Source organism: Tympanuchus pallidicinctus, unplaced genomic scaffold (assembly GCF_026119805.1).
Source record: "Tympanuchus pallidicinctus isolate F22 unplaced genomic scaffold, pur_lepc_1.0 scaffold3, whole genome shotgun sequence".
NCBI lineage: Eukaryota > Metazoa > Chordata > Aves > Galliformes > Phasianidae > Tympanuchus > Tympanuchus pallidicinctus.
In genome coordinates this window covers 10,000,139-10,020,809 of record NW_026294747.1, presented here as the reverse complement: position 1 = coordinate 10,020,809, position 20,671 = coordinate 10,000,139, and the positions used below count along the sequence as shown (strand labels likewise).

Sequence of the window (20,671 nt, the reverse complement as noted above, 5' to 3'; positions counted from 1 at the left end):
AAAAAAAAAAGAGCCTGAAAAAAAAGAGCAGGAGACAGAATTATATTTCCAGGTGAATTATTCCTCAATTCTAAGATTTATTCGAATGTGAGATCTAAGGTGAATTAGCAAACAAGTCACTCAAGCAGTAACTTCTGCCAGCAGGGCTGGGAGAAAACAGATGTAGTTAAATTACCAGTTAGTCCTCCTGGTTAGCTATGTAATTTGTGTTCTGAACTCAGAGTGTTCTTTCAATAAATGGAAGAAGGGATGATAATTTTCTACTGGAAACATCTGCTTCCTGACTAGCTAGAAATCATGTATTCATAACTATGTAATATCCACTACCTTTTAATCTGTTTATCTCTTAAACTACAGATAAGACAAGTGAACTTCTGTCTGAATACAGAAGATCAAAAATATGATCACTGCTACAGAAACAAATTCTCTTATTTCCCTCACATGCATTTCAGATTTCACCTACAAAGTTCATTTCAAAATGCAAAGCTGTTAACATTCACAATAATTTGACATTACAGTTGTTACTGGACAAGGGTACTTTTGCTCTCCAGTACTTCCCAAAATGGTGCTTTCAACCATCTTGTGATACACTGAATAACCTCAGTCTACCCCGATACCATTTCTGGTTTTCCTCTTTTTTCCTTCTATATTTTTATGTTCTCAGCTTTCCCTTGTTTTACCCCTACTTAGTTTTTATTCTGAGCTCAAATCTCACATTCGTTCATGATAGTAGAAAGATATTTCCATCATCTTTAATTGGGCAGAATATATTTCCCTGACACGAATATTTTCTGTTTCTATTGCACTCCTGGAATAGCTTCTACAATAAAGTATCCAGAAAAAGAATGATATAGAAATCATATACCTGAAGCATAGTCTCTACACAAGCAACTTAATAAAAAGATTTTCTTTAAAAAAAAAAAAAAAAAAAAAAAAAGCAAAGAAAAAATTGCATGCCTATACTCCTTTAGGCTTATTGCCTTAAATAAAATAACATATATATACACCTCATCACACCTATTGAAATACTGTAAGGGGCAAAAAGAATCAACCAGCACTGCTAACAATCACCTTTCAGCTCAATATTAAACTCCTGTATGCATCTCACTCCATCACTCCAAGTCCCTCAGGGTTAATGTGAACTCAGAAATCAAGCCATTCACAGATAGTAGCAAATTTAATGAGACTAGAAATGGGGTCAGGCTGGCGTATTTCTTAAGATCACTACACTGTTTGTCAGAAAGGGAAAAAGGCAAGATACCATTTACAAAGTTGTAGCATTGTTCTGCTACCCTTCCTAAATTTGCTCGTTACAGGTTAGAGAACAAGTGATTACAAGATCCTCCCACCATCCCTAGGCAGCAGTGAACCAGATTGAGAGAGACCAGGCAATTAAGCGAGGAAGAAATTCCCAGGAAACATGGACTGAAGCAACAAATATTGTATTTAACACAATCTGGTACTAGCATTTCCAGCAAATAACTCAGAAGTCATGTCTCAGCTTGTCATAGCAAGATCATTAAAATATCCTTAATGGAGTTATTAAAAATCATACTGGAAGAAAACACCTCAGAAATGTCATGGAACAGGTGATTAATCATTGTCCTCTTTTATAGCCACTGATGAAAAGAGAGTTGAGTGAACTTACATGCCAGGCAACAACTCTATAAAAATGACAGCAAGATATGGCACAGAGAAAGAACAAGCCAGTTTTTGTGAATAGAAACGTATTAATGTTTAGTAGATGCAGCTGCTAGATAGCACCCAACATTATCAAACCTGCAATAGGATGATGCACAGTATCAAGCACAAGGTGCATGAGGTCATACCACACAGAGCTCCACATAAGGATCATTAAAACAGCAGCTGGCAGGGATCTGTTAATAAGGACTTCCACTGCATTTCACTAGCTGAGATGGAGGAAGGAAAGGTGCAGGAAGGTTGCTTGCCTTATGTCAAGGAATTAATCAGAGGTATAACCAAGACAAATAACGTATAAGGCTCAATCCAAAACTAAAGTTCCAACAAACCTTCCTGCCCTTCCAGAGACCAATGGCAACACTTTCTTAAAATAAAACAATAGCAAATTCAGTGAGTTTTTTGAGCTTTAGGAAGTCTTCATTATTTTGATCTGTTTTGGAGTTGCATGAAAATATGTATTCCTATAAAGAAAACTACTACATTCTTTTTCAGTCATTTTTCTCCCATTTGTTAAGCTCAGTGACTGCCTCTAGAATGCTTCAAAGCTTGCATTTTAAAGGAGAAAGATGTCTCAGTCTGATGTCAGTGTCCATCTTTAAATGCCATCCAGCACTAGCAAGAAAAATCCCAGCTAAATCATAATTGATAAAACCAATATAGCTTGACTGTTAAAACGAGAGGCAAGAGCATGGATCTTTCTTCTTGCCAGCAGAATAGTAACTTCAGATCACATTATGTGCATAAAATTGCCTAGAAAGTCCAAGCCTTACAACTGTTTTTCAAAATAGCTGACTTCCAATACCGTTCTGTAAATGGGAAAACGAACACACAGTCTTAACTATAATCTGTCAATGTTAGAATAACCTGAGAAGTAATCAAAGAGTAGACACTATAGGGTCCATTTTCCTTTTAAACTGTATTGTTTATAGTTAATGCTACATAACTTTGCTTCCCTGAAGACTATTATAACTGGCAAGCTCTTCCAAATGTGATAAGACTTGCTGACTAACAAATGCAAAGCAAATTTTTTAAAGATACACACCAAGAACTATAGTCAGGAGAATCCCCTGGTGCAGTTTGCAAGCAGGGTGGAAAGCATTCCTGTGCTCCTGTGAAGCAGGATAGGGACAAGCACCCTCCAGGTGCTTCAGAATGAGGCCAGTGCCAGCATTACCACGTCTGGCTCACTCCTTCTTACACTCAGGAAAACAAACTTGAGATCAGCCTTAGCCCTCAAGCACAGCACCGCTGCCAGGCACATAGCACTGCTCAGTGACTGCACCAGGCTGACTGCGAGCTGCAGGACTGCATGCTTTGGGACATACATGGCTCTCTCTGTTCCTCCATTCTTCCTCACCTTGTATGTCACAAGGCATCAAGTTATCACACCAGTCTGGAACCTGCAGACCAGTGTTTCTTTCTCTTCCTTAGCCATACAATTGCTGGGATAGGTTCCTTCCCCACTGCTAATGTACTAGGTTCAGACACAGTTCAGGCTTTGCATTTTTTGGTGCCAGAAAGCTCAGAGACAACACAAAGCCAAGAGTGAGGCTCTTCAGCTATTCATGGCTGTAAGTATAGTATAACATAACATTACTGCTTAACAACATCTCAAAGGAGCTATTTGTTTATGGTATTTAATGAGGAAGGCTCTTCCCAAGCCTTTACAGCAAATGAGCAAGATATGTCAAACGAGTAAGATGCCTATATACTTTAAGATGGTCCCAAAACTAAACATTTTAATGTCTTCATTTTTGTCTTGTTTTGTTTTGGTTGTTGCTGTTTTGTTTTCTTTATCTTCAGATATTCATCAGGCAGATAGAGTCTTTTTTCTTAATATTAAAAAAAGTATTTTCTACAGAATTCCACATTTCAAAATATGCATTCTGAAAATAATTAAGCTTCCCATACAATAAAGGCTACACTAGCAGTTTGATCTCTGCGTACTATGCATCACATACTCTGAAATGTGTCCCTGACCCTGACAAGATTCAGGGTGAATTCTTAATCATTAAAGATGAAAGATGACGCTTCATCATTTAATAAAAACCTGTTCCCAACTAACACCCATCCACAAATATGAAATACCAACATTTAATGAAGAAAGGTCTAGTGAGTCAAGTTGAATAGATTGTTTAGATTTGTCTATTTGTTCACAGTTTAAAGTCACTCCAACTTCTCAATTACTATAATGGATAAACTCAAACTTACTTTAGGTTAAAAGCCAGAATTCTTTTGTGACTTCTAGAGTTCAACATAAAATATTATGCAGCGTATCTCTGGGAAGTAATATAACATGTTTCTGCAGCATAATATACAATTAATGTAAAGCTATAGCGATAAAACTATCAGAATGAAAAGCCTAGGGAAAATCTTGAATTCTGGCAGACTCGCACACCCCCAAAATACATAAAGTACAAGTGAAACGCAATTATTTTTATTGCCTCTGAGCTAAACTGCTGACCTACACTTTAACATCCTGAATATAGGAACAAAGATATTTTACCCATGTATTCAAAGAAAAAACCTGTTGAGTTCATATTCCTCCTGAGTGCTACAAAATGATGGCAAATCAATAGGCACTACTTTGCTAACATCATCCTTTGGATCCAGTCAACTAGCAACATTTGAAAATCCTCCCCTGAAATAGCATACGAGTACACAAAAGCAGCTGTGATTTAGCTTCTACCAACAAATCAAACTAATTGTACCAACAAAGCAAACTAATTTACTCTCAGTTTTATTACAGGTGGAATATAAATCACTAAAACAAAAAATACTTACATTGTGATAAGATAGACCTCCCTTCCTTAAGCTATGATTCTTTACTGAATTGCTATAGGGTTAACCAAGTGAAATGAAAAGAACACAAGGTCACTGCATGAGGTTATCATTAATGCCATGAACTATGCTACAGCTAAATTTATTATTTATAGCTTTATTGGCAGAGCACTCTTCTCTCTTCTGTAGCATGCTGTTCACGGAGCTTACTACAAAAAAGTTTTCCAAAACTGTTTTCAACTCCATCGAAAGCATTATATTCTTGAATGGATTTTCAAAATTCATAAAACAGAAATTCAGAAGCACAACAATAAAGAATATTCAACTCTCAATCTGTATCATAGATAACGTGAATTCGTTCTACAGATTTTCTTAGGTGTTTGTCTGAATGTAGAGAGCCTTGACATGCAAGTTCCTGATGTCATCCCAATAAAAACTGATTGTAGAGAACGTAGGATTTAAGTAGGACAGGGTCTGCAACACAAAGTAGCCTGTAAAATACAGAAATTTTTCACTTCACTACGAGTGTTTATCAGGCAGGAAGTTCACTTTGCATGATGAAGGTGGGAAAAGCCAAAAATGCAGAACAAGCCCTTTATTATTAGCAGCAGATACTACAGGAAGCCATCGAACAAAAAGAACTGAGCACTTACAGAGGATGTCTAAGAAGCACAAGGACATGTAAATCACTGATCAGACAAAGCATTTAAAGCATTCGTAGTTAAGCAAGATTTTGTGATGATGAACTTGAGCACAATCTTACAAGTTGTGCATGCTTACAAATGGGTTGTTGGTTCTTGAAGAGTCAACATACTATTAAAAATGGACAGATAAGTTTCATGAGGATCAGCACTGATGATAGAAATGGCTACAAAGTATAGAAGGCATGCAGATACAGAGCAAGTAGAAAGGCGTCATGTAACAGCTAATAAGAATTGGTAGCGCTAGAAAAATAGACTAGAATGAGGGAGGTAAAAAAGGAATAGTTTTACACAGGCTAATTCACAGAAATCCCATCCCTAGGACTCACTCACTCCGGTGTTTCATGTTTAAGAAAGAAGAAAGATGAAACAGGAAATATTTCAATAAACTGCCATGCAACCAAATCTAGTTGCTGTCCCAAATTCACTAGAAAAGACATCTAGAGCTTAAAGTCACATCAACAGATCACAACAAAGTAAACAGATCCTCATTGCATAGAGAATACAAGTGGAAAGAGGTCCTTGGTAACTGAATGAGAAGGAATACACCTGTGCAATTTTGCCCAACTGTTCTATTATTATTATTATTATTATTTGTTTATATGACCAGATAGAACTATTTCCCTGCCTTCAACTCCAAGAACTAAATCACACAGTACTGGGGTAATTCTAGATACTTAGGGTAGAAGTCTAACAAGCTGATATAATCTGCTCCTCAAAGTCATGTTTGAGGTTGTATTTATTAAAAACACAACATATGAATGCAATATTAGACACGTGCTGAAAGACTCATCATTGCGTCTTGCACCTCAAATGCAGTGTTATCAAAACAACTCTTTTCAGTTGTATAGAAGTAACATGAAGTTCGAGAAGCAAAATCCAATACATAGATCTTTAAATATAGTCCCTGAGCAGGTAAAAATGCATCTGGCTTTATAAAGATCATTACACTATCTTCCTTACTATAGTAGAAATTCTTTCTTACTAGAAATTTTTTGCCAAGTGCTTTTTTTTTTTTTTTTCATTTGAAGTTGTACCTTCCATTAAAAAAATCCACTATAAATTTCCATATTTTTCATCATAATATGCCTCTATATTCTATGAAAGCCTGCATGTTTTTTATCTTGATTGAGGAGAAAAACCAAGTGGAATCACTGCAGTTTCTGGAGTAAAACAAACAAAGAAAAAAAGCCACACACCTCTCTTGCTGCAAGTTTCAATTTTCAACTTTTGACAAATATTCTGTTAAATTAGCAATTCAGTCCAATTTTTTTTTCTTCCAGTTCCCAGAATTTTTTAGCATCATTTCGATCAACACCTCTTTGCTTACTGGGCAAGCAGCAGAGTACTTAGAGTCGTGAAAGACATGGTTCCCACCACTTCATAGATGGTATGCTTTGGTCCTAGAATTTTGAAGATAGCCTCAGAAGTGTTTCTTTTCCACTTGGTTACTGCAAGCCTGTGAAGAATTAATCTAGAATATCCTGAAGCCTGTAACAAGATGGTATTCATAGAGTCACAGAAAGGGGGTGCATTGAAAAGGACCACAATGATCATCTGTAGTTTCAACCCCCCCTGCTATGTGCAGGGTTACCAACCACCAGACCAGGCTGCCCAGAGCCACATCCAGCCTGGCCTTGAATGCCTCTAGGGATGGGACACATGCAGTGAGCAATTCTCCAGCTGCCATTACCTACCATACAGAAATAGAAAATAACATTGCGAGAAATTAAAGTTAAAGGAAAAAAAAATATTTAGGGTAAAAAAAAAAAACAACCACCACTACCACCAGAATGCATACTGAAAGAAATCCAGACCTCTCCAGAATTGATTGCCACCTTAGCAATTGCTTAATAGGTGAGGGCATAAAAGGAGCACGAAAGTCTTAATTTATGTAACGGGACACCTAAGTAGATACTTTAGAGAAGTTATCAGGACACCTGCAGATACATGGCACAGTTTAAAGAGCAGAGCAAGGCTATAAATATGCATGGAGTGACCTCATTCATATTGTTCTTTCATAGATCTCAGGTCCTTAGAGAACAGAAAAAGGAAGAACGTAACAAAAGGAGGAAGAACTGACTTTTGGTTAAGAACTGGGAGACAGGAAACCTGGATTCTGTGGCAGAGCCAAAATTAGAAGCCCTTTATGGCAAACCATTCTGATTTCAGGTGGATCAAGACAAGGAAGTGATTTTCAGAGATCTTAACTACATGTACCTAGAGTTCAAAGACTTGTCTGATTTCTCTGCCTCACCTTCATCTGAAGCACAGTGATTAAGAAAAAAACGCTCTCATATATATCAGTGGCATAAAATTCTGTAAGAAAAAATAATAGTATTAAAAAATTTCTAAATTTATCACCTAGTAAGGCTCATCTTTTTGGTCCTCAGAGCATTCACTTTAAAAGAAAAAAAAAAAAAAAAACAAGCTTTTAAATATTTAACATTGCCTTTGCTCCTATGCAAGCTGAAGTTATAACCCAGAGGATTATCTTTCATTTTTAAAACTGTAAGGATGTTCAGAGTATGTATTGAACAGTTTAGCAGTATTACATTTCTGAGGCTCAGGAAGAAAGACTAGCTCTACCACTGCTATCACTTCACTTTCAAGAGTGCCTCCCAGATTCATAGTGCAAATTTCAACATTTTTCAGCAAGATAATTGCTGATTATCTTTGCTTCACTTTTACATTCCTAATTTCCATGGAGAATCCTGCTGTGTTTAAGAAGTGGTGTATTTATGGGTTTTGTTGTTTTTGTAGTTTAAGTACTAATTGTACTGAATTTCTCTCAGTTATGAGAGTGAGCTGAACATATAATCCAGGAAAACAAAAGCAGCATCCTATTTCGCTCTTTATTATGAGCATCTTTGTTTAGCTGAATGGCTTCTGACTGAGTACTCTAACTGCTAATTTTTGTTTACTATGCAATATGGAAAGTGCAAGAAACCATGACTACCATGAAAAAAAATGGGTACATTGTTTTAATTGAAAGCAAACGAAAATGCTGATGAACTTTTATTACAAAGAAATGGAGGACAGGGACCTAAGAGAAAGACCATTTCTTTTACATTAGCTTTCCCACCTGGAAAACTCACCAGAAATATGAGAAAAGCAATTCCAACAGGAAAGACATTTGTAAAGAGTCTATTTTCAGAAGCTATACTGAAACAGCTGGGGGCAAGAAAGAGTATTTACTTATTTTATGATCTCATTACATACAGTTGTCCTGCTGGGCCACGCACTTCCCCAGAGCATAGCACTTGCCACTGTACAAAACTTTTCTCACATAACTTGCAATAAGATACAGTGAAGAGTCAATGCAAGGTGCATATTTTCTTAAACATAGTGTAGTGGAGTCCTCCTGCCTCCCTGCACACAGCAGAACTGACTTGCAGGCAGGTTCCCTTTTTAGCAGTTTCTAGCCTACAGATTCAGAACTTTCAGAACTTTTCAGTTCTGTGCTGTTGCATGTGAGCATCGTATGCATTGTTATTTCTCCACATTTCCAATCACTAACATGGGCAGTCTGCAGCTGACATCCTCATTTGCTTGCAAGAAAAGTTTGCCACCATCAACTTGGATCAGCCCTTGCCATCCATGGGTCTTACTGCCTTTGGTCCCACTTGTATCTATTTTTCTGCAAGAGGCTTCACTGACCCATTTTGCAATGGAAGTTTTTGCACAGTAGTTGGTCTACTATTAAACTACAATTCAGTTTCCAGAAGTAATTAGTTATTACTAAGAAATTAATGCAGATATCTAGCACCTTATCTGATCAGAGCATTTTCAAGTGCAAGTCATTAATCTGATGGCACTGCTGTGCACCACTGATGCAATATTCCACAGCTTCATCCCATGGAATAAAAATTAAAACTAATGAGTGACAGTATACCTCATCCCTGTTTATTCCAGTCCAGTTCACACCTGGTTACCTAGGATTTCTAGGACTTGCTGGTTTCCAATACACAGAATCCAATATATGGTCCTCATTTACTTCGCATCTGGGATCCCCAAACTACTTTCCTCCACCTAACATTCCTTACAGAAGACAGTGTGCCCAAATTGTCTTTCTGCAACTGAAAGCCCAGTGGTGTTATCAAAATATCTGCTAAAAGATTCAGATAGTGAAAAACTGAGAAATACCAAAACTCGTTGAGAAGAAAAGCCCCATATTCTGAGAATGCATGTCAGCAGCCAGTTGACTGCAGGAAAGAAGATTTTGCCTAACGACAACTAAGAAAAATAATGAAATTTAAATCCTTCCTGCTTCTGATTTTACCCCTGCATTCAGCAGCCCATAAAATCAATTATGCTACATATCAAGACCGTAGCTCAATGAAAACATAGAATGATTGTATTCATTATCCATTTTTCCCTTTCCATGAAGCCTCCATTATCACAGATGTGAAACTACGCTACAGATACTAGCTGCCAATCTGGAGCCAGATTCTAAAACCTCAACTGATTAATAGAGCAACCAGTACTTCCAGCTCCCCGTGGGGACAGGCAAGATTCTACTGAAACTTTAATATTAGTACCACAGCTACAAGTAGAGGCAGTGAATGAGGTTCAGTAAATTTATATTTATAATTTCCAATAGTCTTCAGAGTAGAGGGAGTGCTAGAGATTTCCATCATGACAACCAATCCATTAAACTATCATTGCTGTACCACAAGCCAGCTCACCCATTTAAAACAGTCACTACGCATTTACTGTCATGATTTACCACTGAGAATGTAAGCAAATTCAAGAAAGGTGTTTAAAAATGACTTTTTTATTCACCTTTGGATCCTAAATAACAAAGTAGCTTTGGGTGCATTTAGTCACTTAAGTCTGCATGAGAAGAGTACCACTTACCGCTGAACAGGTAAAGGAAGGGAATCTAAGTGGTCCTCACCCTTAAAAGCCATATTTATCCCCTTATGTATTCTTCTCCATAGGTCACAATCTAGAAAGAAAAAAGTTGTTTAGTAAACCTCAGAAAACTCAGGCCTCTTCAGCCCAACATGGATGGTATTCTCTACTAATTTGTGGAGTTAACGCATTAGAAAAAATTCAAAAGACTTTTTTCCTCAGGATACCGCACAACTCCAGCAAATAACCAGAGCCAGTAAGTACATTAGGCACTGGGCTTCCCAATCTAGTGGCTGATCTAGTGGATGGCAATCCTGCCTGCAGCAGGGCATTGGAATTAGATGACCTTTCTAACCCAAGCCATTCAATGATTTCACTGCATAAAAAATACAGGGTTCTGTACATTAAGAAACCTCTTGGACTACTATGCAGGTCAGAGGCATCTGGGCTGAACGATTTGCTGAGTCAGTACAGCTATTACTTAGCCTCGTTTTTAAGCCATGTTGCATTAACTAAACAAATTTCTTCTCAGTGCAAGATTAATTCTTCAGGCTATCATGAGAAAGAGAGCTTATAAGTTAAAGCAAGTGCGCTGTCACATGATTTTGAAATCTTATAATATTGTATTTACAGAAAAATTACTGTTGTCCAAGTAATACAAGTATTAGATCATAGAATCACAGAATTGCTCAGGTTGGAAAAGACCTTCAAAATCATGAAGTCCAACAGTTAAAAAAAGAACCTTCTACATTAAGTAATTTTGTTTTCCTAGTAGCTCAAAATGCTATACACATCTTTCTCAATGTTTTGCCTGAGAAGAATCCTCCAAATAGCATTGTACAGGACAAAGTAAGAAAGTACCAAGGAAGTGGAAACCATCTCCCTCCCACAATCCTCTTCTAAGAGAGAAGAAAAAACACACACATACACCTTACATTAGGGCATTATCCATTATAAAACAATGAATATTTTGAACAGGAACCAGATGCTTTGGTCTACAGAAATAATGCAGTAATTCCCACTTATCCACATGGATGAAGGAACAGCTAATGTAAAACATTTTAAGGAAGAGATTAATCCATGACTCAAGAAGAATGAGGAGATTAAAAATTTGGAGGAGGCAGGAAGAGTGGACAAAACAATGCTTTCTTAGATTTGAAGAAAAGCCTGAGATAAATAGATCTCACTCAGAGAAAATACTTGAAGAAGTTAATGCTGTATCTGTCACCAACTAAGGGAGAATGGTTTTTTGATGCAATCACTTGTGAAATTCTGCCATTTTGTATTGTCTACTTCCTGCAAGCTGAGTCAGTCAGTATTCAAGAATTTTGCCACTCCAAATTGCTCCTAATGGATGCCGAGATAAGTCCTCAGCATCCTTCCTACCCACTTGATCTTATTGCTAATGCATGTCCCTAATACTTAGGGTTATTAGAACCAAAATAATGTGTTCTATGTGCTACATGCTCAGCTCACTACTAGCTCCAAATTACTTGAGCAATGTTGTCTCTGTCCTACCACTTCAAATCTTCCCAGAAGTACAAAAACAATTCTAACACATACATCAGTACAGTCTTTTAAATAGGTGCACATGAGAAAAATGCGCTCTGCTTTTTTTAAAGGGCAATTTCAGTAATGAAAAACTCTATATTTTTTTAATTACAAGTGTACAATATTTGATAAAATATACATGAATTTTTTTAGTCTTTGTCAAATAGACTTCAGAATATCAAATGCAAATAACCATAGAATCAGTTTTACTGCAAATAGCTGATGGGCACTATCTCCACATGGGGACAGAACAATCAAAGATAAATATATCCGTACAAAATCTTAATCTCTGGGATGAATTTTCCTACCATGTAAAGAGAGAAGTTTCTTTCAGTCTGCAGAAATGGGCTTAATGGACTCTGATCTCCTGTTCAGCACCAGGTGCAAGACTCACCATCTTCTACAAAATGAACAGCTCCTCAACAAGCTGAAGCTGTTTCACCAGCTGTAGGATAGGATAGGATGCGTAGGATATCCACACATACACATCAGAGCATCTGATGTATTCTATTACTTACAAACATGACACCATAGACATGAATTAGATTACTGCATCTCATCGTTCTGTGTAAATCAGAAACATGAGAAAAATGCAGCTTTTTCTTGCTTTTTAATGTTGGCTGTCTACAAAACACGTATAAATATTACAGCTAATAGACTAAAAACATAACCAACTCCTACTTAGAGGTCATTCATGTTCCAGAAACAACAAAATACCTTACCCATATCTTAACCTATCTCAAAATTATGATTAGAATTCAGCTCAAGATTTTCAGCCCAAGCTGGAGTGTACATAAATGTTACACACATTGCATATATGTATAACATGCACTCATAAGAATAAATTATCTACTTTGTAGATACTCACGGGAAGCATTAGCAGAAGCTATGTCTTTTTTCGTCAGCTTTCACTGAATGCTGGATCAGGCCTGCAGCTGGCCAGACATGCTGCCTAGGCAAACGTACCAAAAATAACACTGCCTCTGATTTGCAATACTGGTCATTTTGGTACAAGTTTGAGTAGCACCCTTGTGCTGAAATAATAAAAAAAACTTATTCATGGACTTAAATAAGGCCAACTTTTAATAACTTCCATAGGATTTTACATAAATGCCTCTATATACGCTTGCATCATCATCATAAATAAGTTATGATCATGTTTAATTATCCAGGTAGATAGCAGTGTGTATTCAAGGCAGACTCTCTTCATGTCCTTCATCTTTCTCTTTGTCCTGTCAACACTGAATTAGTTTTTAAAACGTTATTTCCTTACATTTAATTAGATGTAGATAAGACCACAAACCACATATTATCCCCACTGAAGACAGCCAAAAATCTTCTTTCAGAAAACTACAAGAAAAAAAAATAGAAAGCTTCTTTCAGAAAACAAAACCTCACCCTGCAACAGCATATAAGGACTGCTTACAGAAAGAACAGTGAGAGTAGAAAACTACATTCATGGCAAAAAAAAAAAAAAAAAAAAAAAAAAAAAACTAAGAGGTAACTTGCTCATATATGTGCATCATACCTTGGTGCTACAACTTAAAGCTCACTGTTTAGCCTACCTATACGTTAAAGGAGGAGACTCAACCCAACAGAAACCAGGCCTTCCTAACACAGCTATGCATCAAGCTGCTGGTTCCAGAAGACCGGATTCTTTCTGCATTACAGGAATTCCCTTCTGGGAGTCTCTTCTTCCTCCCTTTTAGTATGAGAGCAGCTTCTGAAGCACAAGACAGCTTTTAGCACCCCAAGAAAAACGTTATTTCCTCTGGGAAAACAGAATCAATCTTGCCATATCTTCCAATTTAACTTATTTCTCCATCCCTCAGTGTAACTTGTGGAATTAATTAAGAAATAGGGAGGATCTTAATTCTGTTTCTCTTAAATAAATTTGTGTGAAAACATCACAGTAACAGCACATATTCAAGGTGAAATAAGTGTGACTTATAAACTCCTACTACTGGTGGCCTTCAGGAAGCTCTTCATCACAGAATGATGCTCTGAATAATTAAGTTCTGGCTGTCACACAATTAAATTCACATTTTGAACTCATTCACTGCTCACACGTCCATCCTTGTAAAAGCTTAAATCAGAAGGCAAATCCATGAACTTTTGCCATCCCACATCTAACAGCCTAACATCACAGTTTCAACAGTAACGTCTTAAAGTAAGGACAATGAAGAAGATCATTTCTCTTTCTGAGAGACAGAAAACCATGTATCTAGCAGGCAATTATTAGTAATCATCACAATTAGAACAGTGTGTTACCTGCAAGTAGCACGGTCAGCCCGAGAACAAGTCATTAGCCAGAAGTCATTTTAGACTATACCTCATTTGATTAATATTAACAGTTCCTGTCCATATTAAAGCACGGTATCTGTTCTGCCAAACAGAGCCTGTCCTTATTTTACAATTCTGGGAGTCTGGGAATCATTAGTTATTATTATTATTCTGGTACACGGAGTAACTGTTAATGGAATGTCACAAATCAAATTAAGAGCATAGTTTTGACAATATTTATGTGATCAGCTGGAAAGTAAACACATACACCGTGCCCTTCAGCAACATGCCTGGTCCATCTGAAGCTTTTCATACTGGCCATTTGAGGTCTCAGGATCCTGTGGTAATTTTGCATTTTAACAGATTTTTACTGGCATGAATTATAAAAGTCAACTCAATATTAAACCGGGTGTCACAAATCTAAGAAGCCATAAAATCAAAAGCAAGGAGTAATGAAGAGTCCTTCTAACTGTGCATTAAATTGGGTTCTATTAGCAAGGGACCATATATACAATTGTACGTACCACACTTCCAGAGAGCAAAGTTCAAACCAGAGTAAGAAGAGTAAGAAGGAGGGTTAGCAAGTGTTACGTGCAGCATTCCTTCACTTTAACTGTTCTTGCAGAACCAACAACCAAATGTGAAACAGTGTTGAGTAGTTAATGTTTTATGTTTCCCATCTTCCTATTGTTTTACAGAGAAGATCTCATTTCAAACAATTATGTTCATCTTTGACAGGATCCACTGTGCATATAAATAATAACTCAAACTGAAATCTGTGTGGGTTTTCTGTTTTGGATTTCTCATCTTAGCCTGACTGTAGGCAGATACACCTTAGAACCTCAAAACAACAGGAAAAGAGAGGTGGACAGAATCTACCCATGTTAAAGATAACCCTGAAAATTACAGAAAGGTTACCTCATTTTGGAGATCATAAGTTAGCCAAAGTGCAACACTGCTAACTGTCAAGAATCAAAAGAAAGAAGAAAAAAAAAAAAAAGAAAAAAAAAAACAAGCTTGTCTCCTAGGATTGAGTTTCATTCGTCTTCACATAACGTTTGAAATTCCTTCATTCACATCCTGGTTTTTGAACCTGCAGAATGTTCTCCTTGCACATACAATCACCACAATGCAAAAATCTGCTTTCAAAGCAAGAGATATGAGCTTGTTCATTCAATATCTATATTTTAGCAAGTGAATTGTGTGGAAATCCACTAAGTGGGATACCTGCAATACAACCAGAAGATATGATTGCACTGGGAGGGAAAGCAGAGTCCCATGTTACCCAGATAATTCAGCACTATCCATGACCAAGTATTCACATAACCAGAGATCAGGAATGGGAGGGATCTCCAATACTGTTAGCTCTTTCACCAAAGCATGTTTTTTTCTTACAACACATCTTTCACAAATTTTCCCACTTAGGTACAAAATCTCAAGAAAGATGGAGTCTACATCACTGTGTACTGCATTATAAAATATTTCAAATAAGGAGATAGAGAAGGGTGTAACTGATTCTCAATTGCCTTCTTACCTGCCCCTCCCCACCAAAAGTTATTTTGGACAAAAAGCCACTGAGCTAATCATTTAGTTGGCTTTTCCTTTTTTTTTTTTTTAAATCTTCTCAGTGAAAGTCTTTAAAACCTCCCATTCTGTAAGTGGCACACCAATTTATATACATGGCAGTATTATGGGAGCAAACTGATTAGCGGTCACATTCCTAGCAATTTGCATTTTAGAGGCAGTTTGGCTGGAAAAGAATCTGCTTTTGAGGTTCAGAAACTGAATAATAGGTGGCAAGTTGGTGCACTCCAGAGCTATATTTATCTTTTATGGAATGCAGAATAATCACCACATAAAAATGTTTATCGGTTCTAAAGGCAGCATTAATGCTGCTTACTGCCATAAAATGCTGAGAGGTACAGATCCACTGCCATAAAATGCTGAGAGGTACAGATCCACTGCATTCACGTTTCCCTTGCTTTTTGGCAGACTGTGAGTTTCCCTTCCTGTTTTAACCAAGGGGAAAACCTGCTTGATATCACCTGCATCAAAGCAAACCTCAATCCAAGCACTCACAGTAGAGGCATCCCTGCTTGGCAAAGGTCTCTTGGCTTCCAAGATTTTTCTGAAAATAGATGCTCAGTTCGGTGGCCCAGATTGCTCCCCCAATGGATCACCATGACAACACCTGCACCCCCCCCCCCCCCCTCTCCCTCCTACCCCTCAGCCACTACTTGATGGTGTTCCCTCAGGTGTCCAGCTACCATCAGACAAAGGATAACCTTTTTCAGTTTTCTTTTTTTTTTTTTTTCCTCCTGCATGACTAGATGTAAGCTGTAGAATCACCAGCTGTAAATTCCATGTCTGGTGGATGCACAGGACGCCGAGTCTGCACCATCACCACAGGTCACTGGCCAGGGAGTTCCCACCCTTTTCCCAACACCTGAGTTACAGGCCCGAGGGATTTGCATTGTCAGTGTGAACAAGTGGAATTCCCGCGCTTTTACCCTTGACAGCAGTCACATGCAAACGCATCCCAGCATAAAGGCCTTCTCATCTCACCTCTCCCATTCTCCTGGAGACGGGACCTCGTCTCCTCCCCAGTCGATCCTCATGGAAAGGGCAGAAATAAAAGGGCTATTGTGTCAGAACACCACTGCATAGAGCACAGATTGCAATCAGAGGGGATATATGCACAGCCTTACCAGCGGCAAGAGAAGAACAATCTGCCATTAGAGCAGCAGACTGCAAACAGATTTCAAAGGGGGATCTGTACATGAGCAAGCAGCCTGCAGCTGGGCTCAGCGCCTCGTAGGACAGCTGACAGCAACAGGGAATGCTGAACTAAACCTCAGGCAAGCTTGTGGCGCAGGTATGTGGCACAAGACAAAAGGTGAGCTGCAAAAGAACTAACATCTAAAGAAAACCACAGTGAAAGATGTCTTTGTACATCTCCTCCATGATTTTTCAATAGATCCTCAGGCAAGGAAGTTCTTAGATGCTGCTTTAAGTGGGAAGGGCATTTATTCACCCCTCCCTTCTTACACTTCTGTTATGTTACTTTAAAATTGAAACTCTAGTTCATAAACCTTACTGTTTTTTTTCTTTAAACTGATGTTTTTTCATCAAGTTCCTTTGATTCTCCTAGTGAATGTGTCAGACTTGGACAAGGACTCTACTTACTCCATGGCCTCATCTCACTCAAGCAAAGTTCCACTTCCATGTGCCGGCTTTGCTTCTCAGAAGAAATGTCTACAGAGTACAGCAGTTTTACTGTTATTTGTAAGCATGGTACATGGGCTTTTAGGTAGAGGGCTATTCCCCCCACGAACACAAAGAGTCCCAATTAAGCTTGAAATGAGAAGAGAGAAAATAAAGCCATCTCTCTCTTCAGGTAGGAAATGAAGAGACAGAAATTAAGTGACTTAATTGAAGACAAATGTTACACAATCCAATCTTGTAGTTTTTTACCAGGAGAATATGATAACCTAGTATTTAACAGCTTCAATAAATGGAAAAGAATAAGGACATGTAAAAGTGACTTGCCTGCTGCAAGGAAAGAGGACAATAACACCTGCACATCTCTGTCTACAATCCATTTTCTGTAACAATCCATTTTCTGTCAGACAGGAAGTCTGAAAGACATTTTTTTACTTATATTGATATTCTCCTACAGAAAAAAATATATATATAATATCTGACATTTTAAACAGAGATGAGCAAAACAATATTATTAATTCAGGTCACAGCCCAGACTTCCAGAGTCTTTATTGGAAGTATTACAAGGCATTACATGGTAAACAATGGTGGTATTTCCACAATATTTGCCAGCAACATTAATTTTCTCCATTTTGCAGAGTTAATATTTAATTGCTTTTGTTGACACAACTATGAAAATCTTAAGACCAACTTTAGTCCAATAAGTGCTCATTTACTTAAAAGTTAAAAGCTGAAATCTAATACCACCTCTCTTTAGTTATTGAGCAGTCTCTATTTTAATTATCAACAAACTCCTTACTTCTATCACTAAAATTTACCATCCTGTTTTCTTCTACATATTGGGTAAGAGAAAAAAAAGGACATTAGAGATCTATAGAAAAGTTAATAGGGAAGAAAAACAATCAGAGTTACTTTAACAGAATACTGAACCAGAGAAGCCAGCTTAGCGACAAGTGTGTGAAACTGTACCAGTCTTCATGCTAACTGCCTTAAAGAATCTCTTCTCTAAGAGACAAATCCACTCGAGTAACACAAACTTCCTACAAGCTGAAAAAAGAAGCAGTAAGCTTGTTCCTGTATACAAAAACCACAACTGTTTTAGCACAGCAAGGTTTAAATATTGTTTTGGGGTTTTTTCCTCCAATATCTCCAATTACCTCCCCCAGACAGTATGCCAGCAGAAGTCTGTAGCCTATCCATTGTAATTCTACACAGAAGTCAAGTAACAAAGCAGCAGTGGGATTTTTCTTTTCTTCTTTTACTAAATTAGAAACTGCTGCCTTTATATTTCTGAACCACTATCAAAAGCATCCAGTTAGATATTTTCTCCCTGCATCTTTCACAAAGAGTGATGTGAAGGGACAAAAACTTACAACAACAATGCAGGTGGGGAATCCCCAGAAGTACTAGAGGTATAATGAATTGCTCCGTAGGATTGCTCCCATATTCAGCGTCTCCAGGACAGGTATAATGTGTTCAGACCACATCAGGAAGGCCCTATCTTCCTGATTATCTGATCAAAAGGCTCAGGGGGACTTGCCCTGTACACATTAGACTTATGCTAGAGATCAAGCCTTGTTTTGGGAAAAGCTTGGAGAGAAAAGTGCAAAACGTACTTCAAACCAATGTGCTGCATTCAGCCTCTGTCAAACTCAAACACTGTTGAGTTCTAGGGGAACTGACAGAGTTCAGATGGTGTTGTCTCATGTTTTTTGTTTTCCTTTTCTTTCCTCCTCCTATTCTAAAACCTGAGTTTCTAAAATGAAGGGTCAAGGAAGAGTATATAAGTTAGTAGAGTTTTGTACGTTTTGATTTTAAAGGTGATTGCGTAGAAGCACTGCTTTGAATTTGGAAGGCGTACAAATTATGGCCTATATCTTCTATCTCATTTGTAACTCCCAAATACGTATGAAGTTGCTAGACTCCAGCAACTTACATATCAGCACAACTACAGAAATTGACACTGCTGCTCAGTTGGTGATCACTGGCTTATTACATAAAGGAACTGGCAAGCAAGTTTTGAGAACAAGATAAAATGCTTCATCACTGTTCCAGGATGGCCGTATCATATGATTTCACCATTTTCTAAAAAGTGATATTAAAAAATTTATTTTTTTCTTTCAAGCTGTACAAGTCTCATTGCAAAAGATAACTAATATTTTGGTAAATGTCTTCTTATCATCATGAGTTTTTAAAAGCTTGTGGTGAAACAAGTAGAGAAACATACAGCAGAATTAGCAGGAAGTAAAAGTTTCAGAGCCAAGCTTTTGCTGTAAGCAGCCAAATTCAAGAAATTCCTAATTATTAAGCTTAAAAGTGTTCAGATCTCAGACTATTTTTCCTTCTCATAGAAAAACATCACCATAACCTTGAACTTTTATCCACAATTTTGGCTTGAGCCTTGCTATTCCTTATGGCTATGCCGCAGAATTTCCTTACTAATACTTCACTGAAAGTCAAAAAGATGCACAGTAGCGTCATCTTCAAAACAGCCTGGTCATTCCCTTCCATTGGGAGTCTGTAAACTACTAACCCTCCACAGAGGGGAGTTAAAAGGCCAGGAACACTTTTAAGCATGAAAATTCTTCCTGAATATCCATTTCCAGAAGTCTGGTGTTGACCATTTCAGTGGAAACAGAACAAAACTTAGCCGAGACTAATCCATTGATCTAAAACTTCAGTCTTCAGTCTCATTTCTATTGTTACATGCAATATATGGGAGCAGACTACCTCCCACTTACAAGAAGAAGACAAGCATTGCAAAGCAAACTCCAAAATCTCTCCAGAGACGTCATTTCACCAACGCTACCCTGCTCACCTACAATAGAGACTTTATAAGTTTTATGCCCCCATTTTTCATGATAAGTCCCCCCAGACAACTCTACTCACTTCCAAAAACCCATCATCTCCTACCACTACCCATACCAATAATCAGTCTCATCAATAAAATTGATATGTTCCTAACCCTTCATGAGGATAGAGCATATATTCCATCCACTAATACGTCTGTTATGTTTTTTCCAGTGTTCATAAAGCTTAAAGAATCTATCAACAAATCCACATTTACATCATCTGGACCTCAAAACTGCCTGCACCAAATTACTCTTACATTATGCCAGTACATATCTGAGGGCCAGGAATGTGAAGTAACTCACTGAGTATTGCCAATAGGCATTTCCTCTTGTGCTAATATCATGGCATCCAAGAAGAGGGAGGATCTGCTGTCTGAATAGTCTAGGAGGCAATTCAGTCCCCATCAGCAGTAGATAATGAACATATCAGTTTACATTTAAATACAAGTTATTTGGGCAAGACTCAAGACAGAAGCTTCAGAGGCACTGTGTGTGACGTTTCAGTCAGGGCCTATATGAAAGAAGATTTTTGAAACTATGTGCTCTCTACATTCACTACCATGGCTTTAATGCCACATATCAATTTGAAACTGGCGTGGATGGACCAGCTTTGACAGCTTCTGCCATCACATACCTCAGTGAAAAACCCTCCCCAGAAGTTCAATCAATGCCCCCATACCAGTCCCAAATACTGAAAATTATTTCTTAAGGTTCAATAGCTAC

At 37.7% G+C, this 20,671-nt stretch overlaps 1 protein-coding gene across 7 annotated transcripts in view; it reads right to left on the bottom strand.

Annotated features, from left to right (window-relative positions):
* INSC (INSC spindle orientation adaptor protein) overlaps nucleotides 1-20,671 on the bottom strand; it is a 120,412-nt gene that overhangs the window by 74,488 nt on the left and 25,253 nt on the right. For all 7 annotated transcript variants that reach the window (XM_052694953.1, XM_052694950.1, XM_052694948.1 and 4 more), the window contains one exon: nucleotides 10,044-10,134. In XM_052694953.1, the coding sequence (XP_052550913.1) occupies nucleotides 10,044-10,096 (53 nt within the window). In that variant the 5' untranslated portion in view covers nucleotides 10,097-10,134. The remainder of the gene's footprint in view (nucleotides 1-10,043; nucleotides 10,135-20,671) is intronic.